Below are 25,290 nucleotides of genomic sequence, written 5' to 3' on the forward strand. Positions count from 1 at the left end.
CTGCACACTGCTCGCAAAACACTTAATATATTGGGAGCAACGTTTCGATCATAGATCTTCAGGCATCTTGAGGGTGCTGAATGGACATTTCAGGTACAAACTGTACCAATTACAGGCTACAACAAAGTGTTAAAGCTAATTAAAGGTGCACCGTGTAATATTTTTTGTAGTTTATTTCCAGAATTCATGCTGCCCATTCACAAATGTTACCTTTATCGTGAATACTAACCACCACCATCAAATTCTAAGTATTCATCATGACTGGGAAAATGGCACTTTTTATACATATAAAGGGGGATCTTCTCCATGGTCCGCCATTTTGAATTTCCAGAAATAAACATTTTAGCTGCAAAACTGACTGTACTTTGGTTAAACCGGTAAATATTGGTTTATTATTTAGTAAATATTCATGAACAGATCAAATTTGGTAATAGGCAGCACAGTTTCAATGACCAGAATAGTTGCAGTACCCATTCTGGCTATATTCTACACGGTGCATACTGTTGTCGACAATAAAGATAATTGTGAATAGGATAATGTGATAATAAATGTGTTCACAACAGCAGAGCTGTCCTTGTGGAGCTGTATACGGCAGGACCAATTGGAAACTCCCTGCAAAGCTGGTGCACTGCATTTATCTAAATGACACACACAACCTTCGGCTAAATGAATGTGAATTGCCCACAGCAGCAAATTGCACACCACCCCCCACATCACAGAGCTTAAGGCAGAGGTTCTGTCGGCTATAGAGTTATAGTGGCATACCGGTGGTTTAAAACAAGGGCTCCCAAACTTTACATGACAACGCCCCCCATGTACCGGTAGATTCCAGCCAAGGCCCCCCCTAACATGTTTTGTGCCACACTATTTTTTCTCCTCCCCTTCTCTCTCCCCATTCACTTCCTGTCTACCTCTCATACTGTCTTGTCTTCAATAAAGTTGAAAGTGACCAAAAAATATTCTTTTTTAAAAAAGGAAAAAAGGGAATTGTGGTAAGTGTACTAAGTCGTTCCATTTTTTTTCAACTATTTACTTTGGTTTTCCTGCCAGGATCCCCCTAACACCCCCTCATGGCCCCTCACGGCCCCTCGGCCCCAACTTTGAAAACCACTGGTTTAAAATGACTGCAGCAAGCGTGATATAGAGCTGTGTAACACACACAGGAGTTGCAAGTGCAAGTGCCATTGCCAGTGGATCAATGGATCATTGATCCAGTGATAAGGCACCAGGACATGGGCATATTCACAGCACACATTCACACAGCATGCTGCTCTAAGTGCAGATTTGCCCAGTAATGGGTGGGCCATACAAAATTGCCAAAAAAAAATGTCTATTACTGGAAATTCTAAATTGGCGGACATGGACAAGAGCCTCGTTTTCATGCAAGAAAAGTGTAATTTTCCCAGTCATAATGAATACTACAATACTACTTCAATGAGGTTGGTATTTGTGAAAAGGGTAAGACGTATGAATGACTGGCGTGAAGTCTGGAAATAAACTATGCATTCTAAAAATGTTACATACCATGCCTTAAAGTAACAGACTTGGTCCTAACCCTGTATGGGATCCTCTGCATAAAGGAGCTAATGTGACTAATATGGTTACTCAGCAGCACACAGAGCAACATGTACGGCAAGCCTGTGGCCTCTCCACCTATCCTACCAGTGAGCAGGAGGTATGGCAACCGCGCACAGGGACAAGTGTAATGGGACCACACTCATGGTAGCACAGTGGCACTTGAGAAAAACTACAAGCCAACTCATTATAGTAGATTACCATTCTAATCTAACCTCCCTGTCTTCATCTGTTTTTTTTATAGTAAACACCTTACATTGCTTTAGGCTAACTTATATTACACTTAGTTGACGGTGTATAATCAAACCACTTACAGATATTACAGGGTGCTGTTTACAGACCCTGGAGCAATGTGGGGTTGGTGCCTTGCTCGATGGCATTTCAGACATGGATGAAGGTGTACGGCGAGGTAAGGGTGGGATTCAAACCTGCTGCAACCCCTCTGATCCATAGACCGCCTCCATAACCATTTCAGCACAATCTGTGTCTTTGCACTTTAAATAGCGTTTTGTTTGATTTCACATTCACTCCAAGGCTTGGCACGCTCTCGTTATCTAGCCCTGGGGCCCAGTGTGCTCTTCAATGATTGCCTGACTATTTATAGCAATATGGCCAATATGACTTTAAGAGTGCCGTCTTCAATGATGCCCCTGACACCAGTACAACCAGCACATTCTTCCAGGGTTGCAAGAGATATACATAGTCTCACTGCTTGAAGTTAGTGGGGGTGCTCAGGGGAAACCAGTTCCCCTACCTCATAATTTTAATAATCAGTGTTCTGGCAGAACTTATCTCGTGCGCCGCATTTTACAAGTGGTGAGACTGTCGCAAAATCAGGGTTCCCGCACTTCTCTTTGGATGGTATTTTCTGACGATTAGGGTTCCTGCACCTCTTTTTTCCACTTCAAGCACTGCTTAGTCTAGAAGGGCACAGAAGATTATGAAAGACACCTTCCATCCCAGTCATTCCATGCTTGAAAGGCTGCCCTCAGGGAAACGACTGCATTCGATAAAATGCAGGACAGAGAGACTGTGCAAGAGTTTCTTCCATCAAGTCATCCACTTTTTAAATTCGTCTGACAACTTTTTCTTTTATTATTATCATACTATACTATTACTACTATATTATACTATTCTTTCCTTTCTTTTCCTATTTTTTAATCTATAATTCTACTCAGCAGAAGCAGTTGCAACCTTCATTTCACTGCCAATTGTGCCAGCACATGAAAGCATGTGACAATTAAAAATCTTGTATGTTGTATTTTGCATCATAGCCACTGCACACACACAGGCCAACACAGCATCCATTCGGAAAAGAACTACTACGAGATATACCAGCCTAAATGTGAGACTGGATGTGTAATTTAGTCTGGCCCCGATGAACGATACATCCGAAGATTGTTGATGAGAACAACCTGTTTTTTTTTCAACCCGTGCGTGTGCCTATAGGCCGGTGCTCTGACCAATCAGCGATCTTTCTCGTTGATGTGCTTTCCCAACGTTGCGAGCTTCATCTTCACTCCCTCAAAACCCCGCCCGCTTTGATTCAAAACAAATTCAAAACTAATCTCTGCGTTGTGATTGGTTTGCCAGACTCAGGGCACAGTGTTCAAAATGTTCGACCGATGCGAGGCTAGACGACCACTCGCAGCCGAAAAATGTCGGCGTCCAGCGGGAGCGGGTGGCGCTGGTTTACTAGGCTAACTACGACACTGACAGAGCGCAGTGTGGAATGGGCTCCGTGCATGCTTGATGGTATGTCAGGTGGTATGTCAGGGTGTGTGTGCCTGTGCCTGTGCCTGTGCCTGTGCCTGTGTGTGTGTGTGTGTGTGTGTGTGTGTGTGTGTGGGTGTGTGTGTGTGTGTGTGTCCTATCTGGGGACAGCAGGTTCTGTGAACATGGTGGCCCTAAGGATCTCAGCAGCCCTACAGAGTCTCTCTCTCTCTCTCTCTCTCTCTCTCTCTCTCTCTCTCTCTCTCTCTCTCTCTCTCTCTCTCTCTCACCATGGCCCAGAGGAACTCGGCAGCCCCACAGAGGCTCTGTCTGTCCTGTCTGGAAACAGGCCAATGTCACACTGACCAAACACACGCACACGCACACACACACACACACACACACACACACACACACACACACACACACACACACACACACATACACACACACATAAACACACACACACACCACTCTCTCTCTCCTGCTCTCTTAATCTCTCTCTCTCTCTCTCTCTCTCTCTCTCTCTCTCTCTCTCTCTCTCTCTCTCTCTCTCTCTCTCTCTTAATCTCTTTCTCAAAACAGGGACAAAATTCCCATTAGGTATTCACCCTTCGTCTTCATCCATAAATCTTTCTCGCATCCACAAATGCACATGGCCAGTGTGCAAACAACCGGATCGGCATCAGGGTAGATTCGAAACCCTTTCTATCCTCACCTATCCTGTTTCACTCTCAACTGTCTGCAATTAGAGCTGTTAAGATGACCTTACGACTACAAATCATGATTATTATTACAACTACATCGTGTCAGAGGAATCACTATCCTCACTATAAGTACAGAAAAATACTATGTATACTAATGGTGTCAACAATGATCGATTCGGCGATCTGAATCGATGCGGGGCATGGACGATCCAGAATCGATCCGGCAAGTTCCAGAATCGATCTGGCAATTTTTTTTAAGTTTCAATTACTTCCATGGATATTTCGGGAGCAAATGAATGTTAAATTAAATAGAAGCACTTCAAAACATTGCAAGACTGATACAGACTGATACAGACTAATACAGAAAACAGCCAATAAATTGTTGCTCAGTATCTGACTACTTGTATTGACTCATCATGACTGATTAAACATTTGCTTTGCTTTCAGTAGAAATGTAATGCATTGCAATGCATTGTAGAATTAAATCGGATCGGATCGCATAGAATCGAATCGAATCGAATCGAATCTCTACCTCCCGAATCGTGATCGAATCGGATTGTGAGGGCAGTGCCGATCAACACCACTAATGTATACTAATCAGTATCATCAAAGAATCAAACAGGTATCATTACTACCTCCACACAGCTCTCTCTGCATTCTGAAATGAAATTCTCAGCTGCCACAGATCTCACAGTTACCTTAACTGCTAATTTGGTAATACTCTAAACTGTCCTCTCAAGTGAATTACAATTAAAATGCCCACGTAGCCCCATAATGCACACAGTTCCACCAGTGGAACACTGTAATACGCTGGAACGCTGAACACTTCATTACCATAGCAGTACACTACTGTGACAGAACAGAGGGCCTTTAGTAAATGCACTACGACTTGGCCATTGCCATTCTGGTAATAGCAAATTTATAACGCTGTGTCTGTCTAAAGGGTTTAAAATATAATACCCTCTAAGAGTACAATTAAATGACAAATAATCAATACTAAGAAAGGACAATACACTATAATTCAAAGATCATGGAATTATAGATGCAAAGACAATAGGATTATAGGAACACATATTAAAGACCCCAAATGAAAAGCCTTACAGTCATATCAGCTGAAAAGCTTGATGCACAGAGCAAGACCAATGAGCGTTGTGTTCGGAAATTATTTCAAAAACGCATTCAACTTATGCACACTCACACAACCCTCCGCACAGACACACACACACACACACCAGCTGTGTATTGTGCTGGTGATTGTCCCCTCGCTGCCTGTGGGCACTGGTCTGGCGATCAGCTGGTGGCAGGTGCATGCTCACACACTCCCCACAGTAACCAACACAAGCGTGTGCACACACACACACACACTCTCTCTCTCTCTCTCTGCTATACAGCAGCCCGCCACACACACACACACACACACACACACACACACACACACACACACACAGTCTCTCTCTCTCTCTCTGCTATACAGCAGCCCGCCACACACACACACACAAACACACACACCCTCCCCCCAACAGTCTAGAGTTGCCCGCCAGTGCACACTGCGCCATAAGGGGGAGCCCTTCTCCACACACCATGAGCACATGAGCTTACACACCACACCACAGCACAGCACAGCACAGCTCCAGGCTGAGCAGCCTGACACACAAGAGCGCCACGTCCTTCTCTTCAAGGTCAGCACCAGCTGCACGGAGAGGCTTGCACACAGCTTTCGCTGGGCCCAGGACAAAGTCATCTGACAGGGCCCCCTACCCAATACATACAATGTAATGGGGACCCAAATCTGGGCCCCCTATCTCCCTGGGCCCGGGGCACCATACCCTTCTACCCCCCCTGTCGGCGGGCCTGATGGAGAGGCTCACACACACAGAATAGACAGGCACTCTCGACTCACCAGCAGTAAGCAGGAGCAGGAGCAGGAGCGTGCCTGCGCAGACATGCAATGTAATGCACACACAGAGACAGACACAGACACACTCGCACAGATAACATATACTATATATACATACGGTACATACATAATCGTAATGCACACACAGAGACAGACACAGAGACAATCGCACAGATAACATATACTATATATACATACGGTACATACATACATTCAGTACATTCGTACACACATAGACATAGACATACACAGACACACACATACACTACACACACACACACACACACCAATCCCTGCACATGTGTCAATAAAATATCTTACAGATGTTGTTTTTACATAATTGTATGAGAGAGCTGGTGAGCGATCATCAGCGTGTTGCAAGCTTGTGAGATAAATATAAAAAAATAAAATGTGTACAAATAAATAAATGCCTGCGAACGAGGCATGCAGTGTGCAGAGGTCCGCCCACCCTTTCCACATACATATTAAACACACACACACACAGACACACACTCGTGTACGCATGCACACTCGTACGCATACTTGCCCACGCACGCAGGTGCAGGTGCACACACACACACACACACACACACACACACACACACACACACAAACACACACAAACACACACACACACAGAATGCCCCCCCGCACACAGACACACACACACACACAAAATACCCCCTCTCCCCCCCAAAAAACAAAACAAACAAACAAAATCAGCCAGCATAAGCCATTCAGTAGAGCAAACGTGTCAAACAGTGCTAGGCGGCTGCGGCGGCAGCATGCCCAAAGCATGGAGACCGGAGAGCAGAGAGAGCGGAGCGAGGTGCACGGAGTGCGGAGATCGGGGCGCACACTCACCGATTCACTCACTGATTCACTCTCGCTTCCCGGACTGTGGACCTGGAAAGAGCAACAACATTGGCACGGTCACACATAAACAACATGACATAGCACCACACAGTTGGTCGGTTCCCGTGTCTACTTTTTTTGGTAAAAGTGCTAGAGTTTGACTAAAAGAACCAAAAAGTTTGAGCATAGTATTATATACAGGCATGTTGTGAAAAGTGCCAGTACACTAGAGGCCAACATTGAGAAATGCCAGTGCTCAATACTAGTGTGTATGTCAAAACTGAAGCACTGGTTTCAGTGATAAAATCCATTCCTTGGTTCCTTCACACCGACTCCAATAGAGCAGTCAGGGAACTGTCCAAGGTACTGAAACGGTTTCCTTCACACCTACTACCATTATACATAAATGGGCAAACGTTGTTTTACTGCAGCGGTTACCAAACTGTCTCAGTTGTGTGACCCACTTTTGGACTTGAGAATATTTCCAGGACCCCATCCCCCAAAATATTCCAAACGGCAACATTTTTGGTCCATCGTCATTGCTGAAATCTCATTTGAAATTAACCAGTAAAATTGCAAATGCATTTATGAATCATACAAGTCAATATTGCTGACTTTCGTGGTGTTATAATACACACATATATACATGGGCCTGGGTTTAAAGGGGTATGCCACTATTTTTTGGCTGAATACGATTAAAATCGTTGCCCTGGATTTATAAAGGTGGTAAAGTGTCTTATACCCTTCCCTTCTCTTCCCTGCAGTACCTTCAAAATCCCCTAGGGGTCATGAACCCCCACAGACACATAATACACAAGTAAGGACACGTTTTTATTTGGATAGCAACGTTGGTGCGTAAGGTCTTCACAGGTGTAGCTCTCCAACTACTCAGCTCTCTGTGCATTTGACATTATCACAGAATGATTCACAATTGCACCGCTGCCCTATGTTGTAAAATTCACACTCTTTAATTTTGCTTTGAGAATTAGGTGGCTAATCAACAAGCCATGCGTGTGCTCACTTCCAGCACACCACTCAAAGTGCACACGCGCACACAGAAACCACACACATCATGACACCTTTGCCGCCTTCTGACATCCGGAAAAACAAATACAATGAGCCACATACGGTAATCCCTTAAGTGAGTTAACGCGTCGCTTTTAATCCCTGTATCAGCATCTGTCGTTCACCCAAAACACACACACACCCACTAACACTGCAAACTCCTCCTCCTGACCTGCTGCTCTAGTTTCATACGTGTATAGCAGGGGTCTCCAACCTTTCTGGGTCAGAGGGCTACCAAGGGCTACCAAGAGCAACCCGAGGGCTACTGAGAACTACCCGAGGTCTACTTTTGTTTAAAATCCTCTACTGATGTCTTGACATCATTCCCAAATCACACTAGATTGAATGATGATTTGCTTGCAAGCTATAAGGAAATGTTCTTTATAGGCTATAAAGAAATAATCTCATATTTAAATGAGGAAAAACATTATCTGTGACTAAAATCTTGTAGTCGTGACTGTTTATTAACATCCTTGGTGGGCACCTCAGGAGCTCCTGGAGGGCTACCTGGTGCCCGCAGGCACCACGTTGGTGTGACGCCTGATGTATACTAAAAACACCACGTACAGAGAACTGTTTTGCTTGACACACACACACACACACACACACACACACACACACACACACACACACACACACACACACACACACACACACACACACACACACACACACACACACACACACACACTAGTGGCCACTATAGTCTGAACACAGGTTGCCTCCCTCTGCACACTGCGACTGACAGGGGCCGGGGACTTGCTGCACCAAGGAAAAGATTTATGACGAGTGACTAACTACATGGCCAAGGCTCAGGATCCTGCGGCAGGGTGGCAGAATGATGGCAGGCAGGAGCAGGGAAAGGAGGAGGAGGGAGAGAGAGAGAGAGAGAGAGAGAGAGAGAGAGAGAGAGAGAGAGAGAGAGAGAGAGAGAGAGAGAGAGAGAGACAGAGAGAGAGACAGAGAGAGAGAGAGAGAGAGAGAGAGAGAGAGAGAGAGAGAGAGAGAGAGAGAGAGAGAGAGAGAGCAACAGGAGGAGTGTAGTGCACACACACAGCACAGAAAATGTGCAACACTTGGAGAGAAGAGACAGGGAAGAGTGTTACATATTGGAGAGAAGAGACAGGCAAGAGTGTTACATATTTGAGTGTAGAGACCAGGGCTTGACATTAACTTTTCCTCCCACCGGCCACTGTGACTAGTGGTTTTCCCGAGTCACTAGCCTTTCAGGTGTTCCACTAGCCACAACTTTTATATAGTTTTTTTTTCTTTATCATGAGAGTGTATGTCTAACCTCAGAAGCAAGATGAGGGTTTAGCTTTCTACATGGAAATATATCGAGCAAATAGAAACTGACTTACTGAGATTTTCTTGAACTTAAATACAAACAACTCATATGGGCAGAATAGGGTACTATGATTTGCATGTCATACCAAGGAATAAGCTGCCAGCCAAATTGGCTAGTGACACTGACGGTATTACTAGCCACAGTCAAGTTTTACCAGCATTTGGCCGGTTGGCAGGTGCCAGTGTCAAGCCCTGGTAGAGACAGGCAAGAGTGTTACATATTTGAGTGTTAGGCTACGTTTGACTGCACTACTAGCAAAGTGGTGCATTTAATTCTCTCTTCCACACTTGCAGAGTCGGACCTACTGTAACACTCTTAGTGTGTTGCTGTCTAAAAATGGAATTAACATGCTGCAAAATTGATTGTGTTATAGTGTAAGAGGAGGAAAAGTGTGTGTGTGGGGGGGGGCAAGGTGGAGGTTGAGGAGTAGGTGGAAGTGAAGACGAGGAAGAGGAGACTGATGAGTTGAAGCAGAGGGAGGAAGAGGAGGAAGAGGAGGAGGAAGAGGAAGAGGGGCGGGAGACTCGCACTTCTCCTGTTCTCGTGAATCACCATCACAAAGCCACAAAGCATGCAAGGCCAACACTTCATGTTGAAGCACACAGAGAGAGAGAGAGAGAGAGAGAGAAAGAGAGACAGAGAGAGAGAGAAGGAGAGAAAGAGAGACAGAGAGAGAGAGAAGGAGAGAAAGAGCGAAAAATGGGCAGACAAGTTGATCGATGTACAGATTCACAAACAAAGACGGAAAAGGGAGAGAGAGAAAATGAAGAGAGAGTGAGGGAGAGAGAAAGAGAGAGAGAAGCATAGTAGAAAGAAAGAAAGAACGAAAGAACGAAAGAAAGAAAGAAAGAAAGAAAGAAAGAAAGAAAGAAAGAAAGAAAGATGATCGAATGTTGTTGGTGATGTATTTTGAGCGTGTTAGCGTGTTTTAACTTGCACTGACTGTGGGCAGAGATATGGCCTGAGAGAGGGCAGCCAATGGGGGTGGTGTGGTAGAGGTGGGGGTGCAACCAACCAATCAATTAGCTAATTAATTCAACAGACAGTCACTCTACCTCATGTGCGTTTATGTGTGATGGCTGCTCCTCTGTGCATTTTCAGCATTTCTTTATCGGTGTCTGTTTCTCTCTCTCTCTCTCTCTCTCTCTCTCTCTCTCTCTCTCTCTCTCTCTCTCTCTCTCTCTCTCTCTCTCTCTCTCTCTCTCTGAGTGTGTGTGTGTGTGTGTGTGTGTGTGTGTGTGTGTGTGTGTGTGTGTGTGTGTGTGTGTGTGTGTGTGTGTGTGTGTGTGTGTGTTTCCTTTTAGTTCATGAGCTATAGTATTGGCTAATAAAGCATGGGACAGTACATAGGCCTTCTGTGCATACAGCACTTATAGCAGAAAGAGGTCCAGCCTGGCTATACTGTATACTGCAGAGTTGATTCTTCCTTTCACTTGAGTGAAACAGCTAAAATGTCATTTCCACAGCTATTGGAAATGTTCCCGTTTTGTTCAGACAAAATGCTGTAATTGAGTTTCTCCTTTGCCTCCGGGACAGCTGCATCTAAATGCTTAAAATTGAACCAGTAGGGCTTGATTGAGCGTGAAAAGCCACTTCCCCAGAAATTCATCCCACACAATTACTACGCTTGTGTCCCGAACACCAATGCACACGAGCAAAGGGACTGAAGGCGTATGGTGCGGCAGGTAAACAAATACCTTATACATTCCCCCTCAACACTTTGCTTTGTACGTAGATGTAACCTATATGAAGGGTTTCTTTGCAAAACGGTGTATCCACCATTTTTGACTTTTGCATTTTATTATTGGAAATGACTGTTCAGAGGCCCTATCACCTTTGTGTGAATTCTTGCCATTCAAATATTTTGGGAACATGCTTTTTAAACGTGTGTAAAAAAGCATTTTGCAATGCAAAGCAATGGAATGCCCAATACAAAATGTCAATTTCCCAACATTCTACAAAATGGAGATACAGCGTTTTGCAACTAAACCCTAATGTTGACATCACCTACTACTACATGTATGAGGTTCATCTTTGAAATCCAACCAGACCAGACTGCTGGAAAATTCAGGATTATATTCCTATTTTACTGTCTATTGTTCAAATGGTCCACCACCAGTGGGTTGAACGTCAAGTCTGGAGGTTAAAAAAGCCACTTAAAGGGGTCAAATGGTCAAGCCTCCAAATGGCTTAGGAAAAGCTCTTAAGCTTAAAACATTAAATAAACCTAACTAGTCAATGACATGTCTCAGCTTAGCCAGCAACCAAGCAAACGATCAATGAGGCGAGAGCAAAAAATTAATGTTCACTCTGGTGTTCACTCAACTTTGACAACACCCCCCCCCCCACAATTTTTTTTTTTTTAAATAATAATTCATCGCCCAAAATCAATATCTACATGGTTTTACGTGATGTAGGAAGTGATCCAGATGCTGAGATTAGTCTGAGATTAGTCTGAGACAATGGTGCAGTGCTAACAACTATCTGAATATCATTACAGCCCTATTCAACTCGTAGAGAGTAGAATTTAGCATATTTAAAAATATATATTATATAGGGTCCAATTTGATATAGGGCTGAATGAATGCTTCCAAAATGCGTTGTGTGTGTGATAAGGGGAAGAGAGGAGACATGCAGCTCCACTCCTGTCCTGTCAGAAGGGCTCGACCCATTGAAAAATGAAGAGATGACCTTCACTTTACATCACAGACAGGAGATGATTATGGGTCTGGCTGGAGGACGTGATGAGTGCAGGCAAAGGCTGCTCACTAAAGCACTGAGGATGGAGGATACTAGCCTGATTATCATCGACTTTTAAATCTCTTCGAGACTTGGTCTGACCAAGAGCAGAACAATTAACGTTTCCCAAACGGCATGGTTGACCCACCTCCCTATGGTTTGCAACTGGTTGACAGGTTTCAGAGAAAGTGGGTGGAGTTCCCGATTTTTATGGAGATCAGAAACGATATTAACATTGCTCTTGGCCTGACTAGGAGGATACATGATGTGTAGCCTATGCATATAGTAAAAAGGCAGTGTTCATTCAACACATAGAGCATGATTCTCAGCCTCATCACAAGCCTCCCAATGCCCCCTTGACATCTTCATAAGACTGACAACGCCCGTGTAGTACTAAAAAATTAAATGGACTAATACCCCCCAATGGCAACTAAGTATGGCTCCCTTTCAGCTGTATCCTTCTCAACGCCCCCCTAGAGCTTTCCAACGCACCCAGGGGGGCTGTACCCCCACCCCCGTTGAGAAACACTAACATAGAGAGTCGATTTCACATCTTCTAGATATCAGTGATTTTCAAAGTGGGGACCGGGGACCCCTGAAAGGAAGCGAAATGATGCTAGCAGGGGGTCCACAGCAGGTTAGCAGGAAAGCACAACAAATGAATAATTTAATAAATTGAATAACTAACATCAACCAAAATAAACCAAAAATAAGCTAAACAGTATTTTCAACAGCATCATAATAATATGTTGCATCTCTGGTAGTGGTGTGGATCGGCACTGCCCTCACGATCCGATTCGATCACGATTCAGGAGGTAGCGATTCGATTCGATCCGATTCTATGCGATCCGATCTGATCCGATTTAATTCTACAATGCATTGCAATGCATTACATTTCTACTGAAAGCAAAGCAAATGTTTCATCAGTCATGATGAGGCAATACAAGTAGTCAGATACTGAGCAACAATTTATTGGCTGTTTTCTGTATCAATCTGGATCAGTCTGTATCAGTCTTGCAATGCTTTGAAGTACTTTTATTTAATTTAACATTCATTTGCTCTCGAAATATCCACGGAAGTAATTGAAACTTAAAAAAATTGCTGCATCGATCTTGGAACTTGCAGCATCGATCCTGAATCGTCCATGTCCGCACTGGATTGGATAGCCGAATCGATCATTGTTGACACCACTAATCTCTGGCGATTTTTACTATTATCGTTATTATTTTATATTATCCTAATACATGGGTTCTACATTTTTGTTTTCTCCTGGCTGCGCGACACTAGCTGCGCACTTCACCACAGTAGTGCCAATTTTGGTTCAAATGTTCATTCTTTTGCATTTTTGCTTGGGGCCCCATCTGATCCTACAATCGTCTCTGGGCACGATCCATCCATGTAAGGGGGACCTTGACTGGACTGTATCGGTCAGGAACTATTCGGGAACCCCTGGGCAAGATACCAGAGTACTTTCTATGTATTCTTGTTTTACTGTGCAGGGCCACTCACTAAAGCATTGAGGATGGAGCATAGGTATGATGAGTACTGTGCTGCTCACTCAAACATTGAGGATGGAATACAAATAAGATGAGTGCAGAATCGCTACAGCATTGAGCATGAAGGACAGACGTGATCAGAACCCTACGGGGCTGAGGATGGAAGAAACGTGATGAGTGGGCCTACAGGGCCGCTCACTAAAGCATTGAGGATGATGGAGGACAGACGTGATGCAGTGTTTTCCCACAGACCAAAGTAGCCCCACTGAAAAACCTTCGGGACAGTGCAAAGCGTTGTGTGTGTACCCAAATTACATTACATTTACATTGCATTACATTTAGCTGACACTTTTATCCAGAGTGACTTACATTTTACTATTTCTAAGGGTATTGGTTACAGTTCCTGGAGCAGTGTGGGGTTAGGTGCCTTGCTCAAGGACACTTCAGCCATGGATGCAGGTGTAGGGAGGAGTCAAGTGGGATTCGAACCTACAACTCCCAGATTGAAAGACCAACTCCCTAACCATTAGACCACGTAACAAGTACATGCATCACTCGCTACCTCACTCTTTTCACATGGCCTACATTTGGGGGGGGGGCGGGGAACGCTCAGTTTTCCTTCTGTGGAGCTGCGCCAAAGAACACTGTACCGCGCAAAGAGCCGCTCACAGCATCGTGTCGGGGACAAACGTGTGTTCTGCGTCTACCCAAATTAGTTTACACACACACATTGGGGGGAAAAAGAGACTGAATCAATTTGTGGAGTTGTGCCACAGAATGGTAGGCCTATATCATGTAGGCTATAGGAAACACTGTGAAAAGTAAAGTGTTGCTTACATCATTGTGTGGAGTGACAGACAGACAAACATGAAGAATAACAACCTGCTGTGGGTAAACGGAGATAGCTTGGCCTCACTACTCTAATGGAGCCTGACAACAGGCAGACAGATATGGTGGACAGACAGAGTGCCTGTCTCTGAGTAAAAAACAGACAAGGTACACAATGAAAGAGAGATCATAGAGAAAGAAGGACAGACAGATAGGACAGACGGTACAGACAGACAGATAGATCTCTGAGTAAAATGAGGACTGATAATGGTGTATTAAAGATTTTAAAATCTGTGCGTGACATACAATACATAGCCTACACGTGTACTGTGCTTGACCCAGAACGGACAAAGGGACAATGACAAATTTAGAGTGAGACTGAAGTCACTCAATGCAGTCTTGGGCAGAACATTAGCCCCCAGAAAAAGAAGTGTGAAGCAGAATTTAGACCTTTTACTCTCGGGCAAAAGAAAAAGATGAACTGATTGAACTTTGGTGACTAGATTTTTTGCGTCTAACCATCTACTGCTAATGCTGTTTATACAGCTCAAACTATAGTTACACTATCTGGGCAAAATGTGTGTGTGTGTGTGTGTGTGTGTGTGTGTGTGTGTGTGTGTGTGTGTGTGTGTGTGTGTGTGTGTGTGTGTGTGTGTGTGTGTGTGTGTGTGTGTGTGTGTGTGTGTGTGTGTGTGTGCTGTATGCGCGTGCTGATTTTGGGCGAGTTTCAAACTCTGCTTTCCAGTAGCCATCACTGCTATGGGAACTACAGCCATGGCCACCAGCTGGAACTTCACATTCCTCCCAGAGTCCGCATGGGCAAGATGGGCGAAAAGATGAAAGAAAGAATGAAAGGACAGCTGATACAGTAGGTAGGTAGGCTACTGTTCTTCACAATGCTCATTTGAAACAGATAAAATGGGAGAGCTGGCATGAAACCAGTAGCACAATGTACGCCATGCTGAGTGTTATGTGTTCCACACAAAAGTGTCCAACTGACTACTGAGGAGCTGAGGGTGTGAACATAGAACATGAACAGTGCATGTGGTAAATAGGCGGGGGTGGTGTTACAAAAGAATCATTTCCACCCCCTCCCTGCACAGTGGTGCAGGCGACAGACATATATGGGACTATTTATCTATATCTACGAGCCAAGACTGGGACAAAATGGCTGTCCTCCCCCGTGGTCCCCTTCACCTGTCTGCCGGTGGTGCCTCTGAGGAGACAAGAAAATCCTAGGAGTTGCACTTTCTCTCTTGTTCATATTGAGGATTCCCTCTATGGCTGAAATATATTTTATAAATGCTCCTTTGGTTTGGTTTAGCTGTTTTCAACCGTGAACTGTCTTTCAAAAATACAGTCAATCTTGTCTTAAACTAGCCTACTTTATGTCCCGCGGGAACTCACAGCCTTCTAAAACCTTTCAGAGCGCATAATTGTAATTCAATCGCGCATCAGCTTGGTCACTGAAAACACTGAACACCTGGAGGGGACAGAGAACCACCTGTTTCGGCATCGGGCACTTAGGGAAGTAAGTTTGAGCAAGAGACATGAAGGCAGGCTTGACGGTGGTCTTGGCGCAGGCTTTTCTGATGAGCACGGGGGATTCCCAAACAAACGCTAATGCGCCACCAGCCGCACGTTTTGTTGGAGTTTGGCATGTTTCAAGAAGCATGTGAGCTGCGTTTGTTTGTAATCTCCCTCCGCCCGAAAGCCCTCTTTCTAAAACTAGGCTACTGTACAGCTTGTCGTGACAATAGTATTACACCGCTGATGAGATGTAGCAAGGGGGTGGGGGTGTGGGGGGTATGTGCAGCAGCATAACAGGATTTGAGGGGGAGGGCTGCCCACGGAAGATTTGACTGAGGCAGGCAACTGTTGACTTATCATGGGATGTCATATAAGTCCAACAATGTACGTGGAATTGCTTAATAATAGCCTTATATTCAAGGTCTGTACCATTACAAGCGCAACTAAGGGTGCCCCCTTCTACATAGGCTATTACTATGATGTCTCATAATGGTTGTATTGGACATGTAGATGCGGCGGGCAGCGCTCAGTCGCGAAAGATACCATTACTGACAAAGAGTAGATGCCATATTGTTGGCGTGATGTTTCGGCAAATGAATAATGAACGTTTCTTTGTTCCTGACATTAAGGTGCCTCTTGTGCATGCCCGTTCTACCGTTTTCTTTAGGATACACAAAGTCACACATTAACACTGAGATTTATTACCAAGCGACGAAGAGGAGCGTTGTAAGAAAATGCCTTTTCCTGTGAAGAAAAAGAAGCAAGGGGTGTAGAGACGATGTTTTAATATGACGAACGTGTTCTTACCGGTGGCAGAAGCGGCTCCATCTGTGCTCCTTGATCCTTTATGTCCATCTCTCCTCCCTTCCACGTCTTCGGTTTAAATTGGCGCTGTTCCTTGCGGATTCCCGGAGGCTAAACTGGATGTTTCTCTGTAGTCTATAATGGATGTGAGCCTATTTGCTATCGCATATCTGTAACGGTACAGCTTTACCCCTCGAACCTGCCCCCGTTATTTTTTTCCCGGTTGGAGAGCGCCGTTTCCTTCCCTCGCGCACTCGTACTATTAGCGTGCGATCTGCGTCTCATGACGCGACTGGTGCTGCACGTGAGTCCATACTGGTCCCACATCGAATCATGGTGGAGCGTTTCATTGTAGGCTACGGCACGGATCTGTATATATCGACTGTGCACAGGGTATGTGAAGCGATCAGTCCACATTCGTACCTTGGAGATATATAGTAGGTGCACAAGTGTCCGGGCACTTTTCCAATTGAATCCAAGTGATTCCCATTTAGGGCAAGGGGAAGACATGGACAAGTAGGCTACAATTATAATGGCAGTATAGGAAACCAAAGTAAACGCTTATGGGCTGATGTGTTATTTGCTGTGCGCCAGAACATTTTGAAAACAGTACAACGCGCGAGCCTTGTGTTGCGCACTGGTCCATCTCTTAGAATGTCATATGGTGAACATTCAAGCATGATGCCCCACGCATCGTTTTACACCAGAAACAGACGCAATCATGATCAGGTGTAAATGACAATGCTGCTCTTGTGACATAGCTGAGCACATCAAATGACCACATAGCCTAGTTTGGCCGCCAGTTAGTAACAATGTAGAAACTCATTATTACTACACTCGTCATTTGCATCCCCTCAAAACAAATACTGTTGAAATATTCCGTTTCGGCACAGTGGGTAGTGGGATCACTCACATGCCCATAATAGCCATTTCAAGAAGCCATCTGGCACGGCCACCTGGACACCACTTTGGACTTTGGCTCCATCTGGTGTTGGGTAACAGTAGTGTGGGCGCAAGCAAACACAAGAATGGGAGACGACGGCCTACTCTAAAAGTTTAACAGTCTCATAATTTACCAACCATGCGCAATCGCTTGACTTTCGCTGGACAGGGAATCCCTCTTGCAAAATAGGCAAGTGATGGAGTGACTGTATTTTATGGAAGTCAGTTAATGGGGGAAACCCTTAGTGTGAGTAGGCTTGGTAGCCTACATTACAAAACTCGGACAGAGCCCACAAGCAGTTATGGGTAATCTGGATTCATCCAGTGCCACATAGGTAGGCTAGCCTATTCCAAATCACCTAGTTTGCGTGTCAAATTCAACCAGGTGAATTAGTGTCACCTGGTAGAATTGGACCGTTAAATCCAGGTCATTTGAAAATGGCACTGGATTGTATAACCAAAGAAACTCAAGAGAAAGAACAATCTCTTGGCGGGGAATGCATTGGCCACGGTGTAGTACGGGGGCGTTGCCTGAGGACACGAGTGGATGGAAAATTAACTCCCTTGCTCATGGTCATTGTTCAGTGGGTGCGATGGATGCCATTTTCGTACTCCCTTGCACATGGTCAGTGGGGGCGACACCATGATGGATAATTTGTGGCCAAGTAACGGCAGCTGTTGGTCAGCAGTAATTGCTGGGGGTAATTAAGGACAGCTGACAGACATTCACGCTGTCCTATGACCTGTTCCACAGTGAATAACATTTCCGTACTCCCCTCGCCATCATTTCCTACTACGCTGTTATGACGTGAGTAAGCCCTCTTGTCTCAAGCCTCTTTGGTATAACTGACTCCTGGTTGCCCAACACTGCCTACAAATCCTATAGGCCTAAATCTCGCTACAGAACTACAACTGATCACCTCTCATGGCACATTGTTTATTTCTGACCTCTTACAGGAACCATGATGCTCAAACCGCTCGTCTTCTTTTCCTCCGCACTTTATCCTCCCTCAAACCAAACGATGGGAAAACGATGAAGTTAAAGTCATTACGTCCATTGCTTAAGTCTGGACGTATATGGGCAGTTGAGGTGCTCAACTTGTCCTGTTTCAAAGTAATGTAGCCCTACTGTAGGCTAATGGTTTCAGATTGAATTGGTTAGGGCACGTGCCGGCAGATGGCAGCAAAGCTCTGTTGTAGTGTAGGCTACCTGATGGTATCCTAGGAGGAAAAAATTGTCGTAAGGTTGGGGGCTTGGAGTTGCTTTTAGTGACGCTACCTAATGCAATCGACATACAAATGGAAAACAGAACCAACGGACTGGAGTGACGTCATCTTTGCATTTGACATGGGCAAGGAATAAAACAATCTGAACAAATTGTGCACCTAATAGCCTACCTGCACAATCACATTTACACATTCTATTGATTTTGTTCACCACAGAAACACCCTGTAACTTTAGGATACTTAAGACACAACAGGGTACACTTACAATTAACCGATTTGATATTGCTAAGATCTTTTGTTCCCCTTTTTGAAAAAAGAAAAATTTCATCATTGTGTAATATAATTTTAAATGTGTTCAGTCTTCCCTCAATCTGTAGATCCATCTGATCAATAAATTAGGCTACTGTATATCATATTCCAAATCAATGCCTGCAATTTGGCATTTTAAACTAGAAGACAGAGAAAGATATAGGCTATGTGTTAATTCATTTTAGCCTATTTACAGTTTCGTGAACAAGTTCCACGCAAATAATCACAAATAGCTTAACACCATCCAATTCAAGTGGGAAAATTGCAGTCTCTTTGCAGGCTTGTATGCAGATGTTACAGAACATATTGAAAGTTTTGTTGTTGGTATCTCCACTCTCATGGCCTATACCTTATTAGGCATAGGCCTATTAATGCCTATCGGATGGAGTATTGCCATTTTCAGTCACAAAAAGCTACAGTCAAGTAGTATCGAATAACATAGGCTATTTAAAATTTAAAAATGTTTAGGCTACTCCACCGATGGTTCTTCTTTTTAAGTCTGAGAATAAAACTTGAACTGCATGTCTTTAGAATTATTTTCGCTCCCCTGTGTTGCAGAAGCCTCAGTTTTCAAAGGTGACACATCCCCTGCAATCACAGTTACTGGCGAAGACTCTCTTTTCCGTTTGCTGTGATCATAAATCCCACTGTCGTCAGCGTCCATTGATGGCGTGTGCTCTATCCAGTTAGATTCGGATGAGTCCTTCATTTTGGAGTCACGCAAGGGCGACCTCCCAATCTCTACACTTTCGTTATCTCCCAAATAGTTTGACTTCTCATCTCGGTCCCCTGTTGGTGGGACGCAGAGCGAAGAACTGCGCGATGGCCAGCCAGCAGGATCCGTGTAGTAACCAAACCCACGACTGGAGCAGCTGGCGTTGGCCAGGGACAGGGCCTTCACACCGGCCGTGTAGGACAGCAGTGAGGCGGCATTACCGGCGAAGTCTGCCCCAGCAGCCGTGTCATATCCTGGGGTTGAAAAGTCCAGTCTGTTTCCAGGAGGTGCAACAAACCACCGCTGCGCAGAAGCAGCTGCATTTTCGTCAAGCTGTTGATGGGGCACCAGGCTATTTAGAGAGGGTTTTCTTTCCAAATCAAGTCCAGGCGCAGGTCCACCAACGGGGTTGAAAGACCCTCTTGCGTAAGGATTGAACTGCTCTTGGAAAAGAGGGTTCGCCATGGCATAGAGACCTCCAGGAATCATCTGAGACTGTGAAGAATCACCTGGCGACGGGGTAAACCGGTCGATGTCCATCCCAGAGTATATTCTGTGGAACACATGTACATGAAATATGGATAAATATCACCAAAATATGTGACTGGTTAAGATGTATATTTCATTTGCAGGAGAGAGGTCTATTTAAATGGCTAAAACATGAGAATTAAAAACAAATCTTTAACAAATAATTTGTAGCCTACCACGTCTTTGTCAAATAGTGGGCCTAGCCCAAAGCACATAGGCCTAAATAAGGCAAACTAGATTACGTACGTGTCATAGTTATCACGGAACCCCTTTGCAAATGGATTGTGGTCTATTTTCAGTTGAGTGATCTAAAACAGAGAATACATGACATTAGAAAAACAATTTAAAAAAAACCCAGCAAGTTATTTTGAGACACTTGCAGCATTGTTGTGGCTTTGCCAGCAAAAAGGCAATGTAAAAGTAAGTAGTAAACATTCGGTTTGGATAGCCTAGTACCGCCCTTACGTCAGTATTCTGGTAGGCCGTTACGGAGATGAACTGCGTCTCGGGGAAGGTGAATGTTTGCGCCCTGTCCTCCTGGTTCTTGTCCTCCGTACCGTCGTCATTCACCTCCACCACGTGTAGCCTGGGTTGGTACTTATGAAGGGACTGCAGAACTACCATCTGGACTCAAGAGAGACGTTTTTTTAAAAAAGGTGTGAACCTCGCTTTTATTGGAAGCAAATTAAATGCCACGCGCACACAAGTAGAAGAAATACAGCAGATGTCCCCTTAGGGACTGTTCGTAATTTACCGGGGGGGAGGGCTGGTGCGTAGGGGGGGAGGGCCATGATGAAAAAAATGAGGTGGAGGGGAGGGCCATGGCAAAAAAAATCGGAGTTAGGGGGAGGGCCATGAGGAAAAAAACGAATTTATTTTATTTTATTTTCATTTATTTTTTAAATAATAATAAAAAATGCTCTGAAACACATCGCTTTGTGATGCAAGGTCCCGGGTGCATAGGCCTACTTTAGCACTGAAGCATGTATCTGTAGTCAAAAAACTATCAGGTGCAGCTACTGTAGATTGCCCGCGCTGACTCTCTTTCACTGTAGGATTGCTAGTGCTACGAAGGAACATTGAGCATCATAGAAAATGCCCGTGAGCAAATATCAAACTAGCTGAGGTGTAAAAGGCCTATGGGCTAAACAGTTTGGGAAGTTTTGACAATGAATTTAATGGGCATTTCCAGAGGAATTTTGGAGAGGTGTTGTAGTCAACTGGTGGTCACAGCTTCTGGTAAGTCATGATTTTATTTATTGGCACCGCCGTGTGCTTTACATCTGTGTTCAATGGTCGCATAGCACCGCCGAGAGAGACGTTTGTTTTGTTTAGCTTGTGGTGTCAAGGTAGTAATAAAAGTGGTATTAGCGATATGTTGGCTTGGGCATGCATCAACATACACGGTCTTAAACCCATTGGAGGAACTTGTTGTGAGAAGTCGTCTCATCACTTTGGTGATCAAAAACGGACCAACTTAGCAAGGAATTAGGTGAATTTAAAGTGCGATGGAAGAAGGGAATGTCACCAAAATTGTGCATCGTGTCAGGTAAGAAGTGACTTTTGTTTCTTGCGGTGGAGATTGGATTCGTAGTAGCACATTGGTAGGCTAGGTCTTGCCTATTGCTGGTGAAGTCTATCTTAGCCTCGGAGTTGGCTATGGGGTGAATAGCACAGCCGATGGTGTGCGTGGCTTGTCTATCATAGGCATAACTGTTGCCAAAGTTGACCGCGGTGTGAAATGGCTGTGCTATTGTAGATGTTTTGGACTTTTGTAGTGGTGGCGATTTGTTCCTTTTGCCTCTTGCTGCTGATTTGACCACCGTTTAGTGGCACCTTTTAGTGCGTCTTGAATATGACCAACGCCAAATGCAAACTAGGCTTTCACACTCTCCCTGTATCAATAGCCAGCAATGGCACCAGCTGCTTTGGCGCTTAACCTACTTCTCTCGCCGATCACAGCACAAACTCTTTGGCCGTCAGAGTGCAATCACATTCGGGAAGCTGTAGGCCTATGCCTGTCTGTGTGTGCGTGCGTGCTTTTGTGCGCGGGCGGGGAGACAAGGCAGGGGTCCTGATCGTATGCATCTTGAGATACACAATCGCAATTGCAAGAAAATCTAAATTGTTTGAAAGCCCGGTCACCTCTCACAAGTGCATCGCATAGCCGCATTTCTACCAATTTCACACATTGTAGACTGCCCATGGAGAAGAGAGAAACTGTCACGGCAGCTCGATTTGCTCTTGAACACGCCCTCACCTCCACATTAGGTGCGCGTTTCCCTTCCACAAGGAGAACTTAATAATTTTGAAGTGAAATGTTAAACAAAAAAAAAGGTAAAATCTAGTCATCCTTGGTTAGGCTACATAAAACATGATGAAGTTAGTCAGATGGGATTCGCCATTCTTCTTCCTAAAATTGATAAGAATGCAGGAAATTCCCCTGACCACAGCACCCCCTGGTCAAAATGAGTTTCTGCGTCCCTGCAATGTGTCTTGGTGACAGTGGAGTTAAAAGGCATCCCATGCAGCCGCAGTGGTAGATTATAGCGGCTTCTCATAGGTATCCACTGATATCGATAGCACATAATAGTGCAGACAACCGCCCTTGATGTAGGCTACTCTGACTGTTGTCATGATGGTTGTTCATCTACCAATTTTACATATTACATTTTTGTACCTGTAGGGGGAGGGTCATGGGAAAACAAAATTGAAGTGGGGGGAGGGCCATGGGGAAAAAATTGAGGTGGAGGGGGGGGGCCATGATTTTTTTTTTTGACCGGACTTCCAGCGCACCAGCCCCCCCCCCCCGGTAAATAACGTACAGTCCCTTAGCAATGTGTGATGAGGGATTAATTTAAAAGAATAAAAGCAGTTAACAATCATAGAGAGAGAACACACACTGCGTTATGGGTTAGTAATTTAGTCGTAATTGTACAACAAATGAAATAAAATAATAAACAATACATGTCGAGACAACCTACCCAAATTACGCAATGTCAATCAAACATGTACGGATAACATTGTTTACTTTAAAAGCACAACACGTTAAATATGATAGCTCGTTTATTGAAACACCACACTACATTTATTACAGTAAATACAATTGCTGTTCCATATAGTAAAATGCACCAGGCGATACGTATGGCGCAACTCACAATATAGCTCAATTCCGCAATTATATCAAGCAAGGGTAGTAGGAAATGGTTACCCTCCCGCCCAGATTATTTTCAAACACCGGTTTAAAATGTTTGATACCTGCCCTGGGCTGGAACCGCCTTTGTTGTTCGTTAACTTCAGTTTTCCAAAAGAAATCTCTTGACGCATCCAGTGCGCACCTGTGTTTGGCGAGTCTGAGTGCATGTGCACCTTGTTTGCTGGTGATATTGGGGAAAATAACAAGTACATTTCGAAAATGTTAGAAATTTGTTAGTGGGTTAGTGGTAGGCAAGTTACAATTACTTGGTGCAATATTTGTGTGAAATCACAAGAGCATGCTATGCTTTACGCACGACACCTAATACCAGAATAAGAATCAAGGCGACTGATTAAAAAAATTACCTGTTGTATTTGTGTCCGCTTTGCCGCAAGGAATCCACTTTCCTCCTTGAAAACGCCAGTGATTTGGGTCGGCAAGGATGACGTCCACGAATATGTTATATTTCGCCATCGGATCAAGGCCCGTTATATTAAAGCTCAAAAATGGGAACATCCGTCTAGTAGAAAAAATAAAACATACACGCCCATAAATAGCCTAATAATAGTTAAAATATTGATCAGTTAAAAAAACAATAAATGAACACGCCAGATTGTCTTTCTGATACATTTTCTTGTTTCACATGTAGCCAGAATCCCAAGGCCAGACATTGAATACAAAATCTTTTTTTAAAGACTATAGTCGTTCAAGTGCTTTACTCTCTTTTTAAGTAAGATTTTAAAGATGGACAAAGTGGATCATTCCCGTTCTTTTTTTTTAAATTGGCTATAACTCAGATACTTAGCTTTTCAGTTGGATATTACTCATATAACCAATAATCATATCGGATCAATAATTAAATACTTCATCATGATCACTGCACATACCGGCCTTGTTTGGTGATTATCATCTCTGTCTGATGTCTGTGGAATTTCAGCCACAGAGCCCTGTTACACAAATACACATGCGCTTTGCCCGAGAGAAATGGAGTTGCGCCGGTTGCCGAAAACTGGTACAATGGACCGTCTTGGTAGCTGTGGCCGTACTGTTGCGCATACGAGTAGCCAGGGGATGGGTATGCCTGTCGAGACGGGCTCGTCAAAAGTCCACTGTAAGGTCCACTGGTGATCACCGGGTGATGTGCCATATATGGGCCCGGATTTGCAATGGAGAAAGGCGGGTGAGCTGCCCCATGCTGAACCGGGTAAGGGAACATGGCATTAGGAGAGGAGGAAAGGCTCTGTGTTTGGCAAATCGGTGATGAGAAGTAGCCCTCGGTGTTAGCGCCATCGACGGAAGGCCTTTCCTCAGGGACGGCCTCTCTCTCTGCCCCAAGCTTGGACTCCTTTTCGTCTGTCTGCTGTGACTCCCTCGCCTCAGATGTAGAGATGGAAGTCGACTGCTGATACGTCAGTTCACTCGGGCTGCTTCTATGTGGCAAGTTTGACTCACAGTTGTCAGCAGTGGACATAGTGGGAAGGTCCCCACTGGCCAGCTCGATACAGTTATAGCTCAGGTAGCCACTGCCAACATTCATCAGTCCATCGGCGGCAACTAGAGAGGGCGAGGCGGTGCACACTTTCAGCGGCATGCCTGCTGGAGCACTGGCAGGTCCTGACGCGCAACTTGTCGGAGAGCGGAGCGCACTGAGCGGAGTCTACGCCTTCCCGCAACACAAAACGAGTCTGGGTGTTGATGAGGCTCATTGGCCAATTGAAATGCCAGCTTTAGCTGCCGTGTTTTCTTTTCTTTTTTTTGTCATTTGTGTTAGCTGATAATTGTGACGATGAATCCAACATCCGAGAAATATAATCAA

General features: G+C 44.6%; 2 protein-coding genes across 2 annotated transcripts in view; both read right to left on the minus strand.

The window, feature by feature from the left end:
* Positions 1-16,615, minus strand: part of slc4a10a (solute carrier family 4 member 10a) — a 116,196-nt gene extending 99,581 nt beyond the window's left edge. Inside the window, exons 1-2 of the mRNA XM_063212017.1 lie at positions 16,561-16,615; positions 6,757-6,798 (exon numbers count right to left, since the gene is read on the minus strand). Coding sequence (XP_063068087.1) covers positions 6,757-6,798; positions 16,561-16,608 — 90 coding nt within the window. The 5' untranslated portion in view covers positions 16,609-16,615. The remainder of the gene's footprint in view (positions 1-6,756; positions 6,799-16,560) is intronic.
* Positions 16,616-18,806: 2,191 nt separating this feature from the next.
* Positions 18,807-24,964, minus strand: tbr1a (T-box brain transcription factor 1a). The gene is made up of 6 exons (XM_063212016.1): positions 24,362-24,964; positions 23,840-23,994; positions 23,537-23,655; positions 20,744-20,902; positions 20,525-20,586; positions 18,807-20,303 (listed from the first exon to the last, which is right to left on the minus strand). The coding sequence occupies exons 1-6, from the start codon at positions 24,943-24,945 to the stop codon at positions 19,529-19,531; spliced, it is 1,854 nt and encodes a 617-aa protein (XP_063068086.1). The 5' UTR covers positions 24,946-24,964; the 3' UTR covers positions 18,807-19,528.
* Positions 24,965-25,290: the final 326 nt, after the last annotated feature.

This window comes from Engraulis encrasicolus, chromosome 12 (genome assembly GCF_034702125.1).
Source record: "Engraulis encrasicolus isolate BLACKSEA-1 chromosome 12, IST_EnEncr_1.0, whole genome shotgun sequence".
Taxonomy (NCBI): domain Eukaryota; kingdom Metazoa; phylum Chordata; class Actinopteri; order Clupeiformes; family Engraulidae; genus Engraulis; species Engraulis encrasicolus.

Bases quoted from the DNA above. Each gene is read 5' to 3' on its own strand.
- tbr1a (XM_063212016.1), bottom strand. From the start codon at position 24,945: ATGTCCACTGCTGACAACTGTGAGTCAAACTTGCCACATAGAAGCAGC. The intron at 23,995-24,361 runs GTATGTGCAGTG...TTTTTCTACTAG, and splicing joins ATAATCACCAAACAAGGCCG to ACGGATGTTCCCATTTTTGA. The intron at 20,304-20,524 runs GTACGTAATCTA...TGTGTTCCACAG, and splicing joins TTCCGTGATAACTATGACAC to AATATACTCTGGGATGGACA.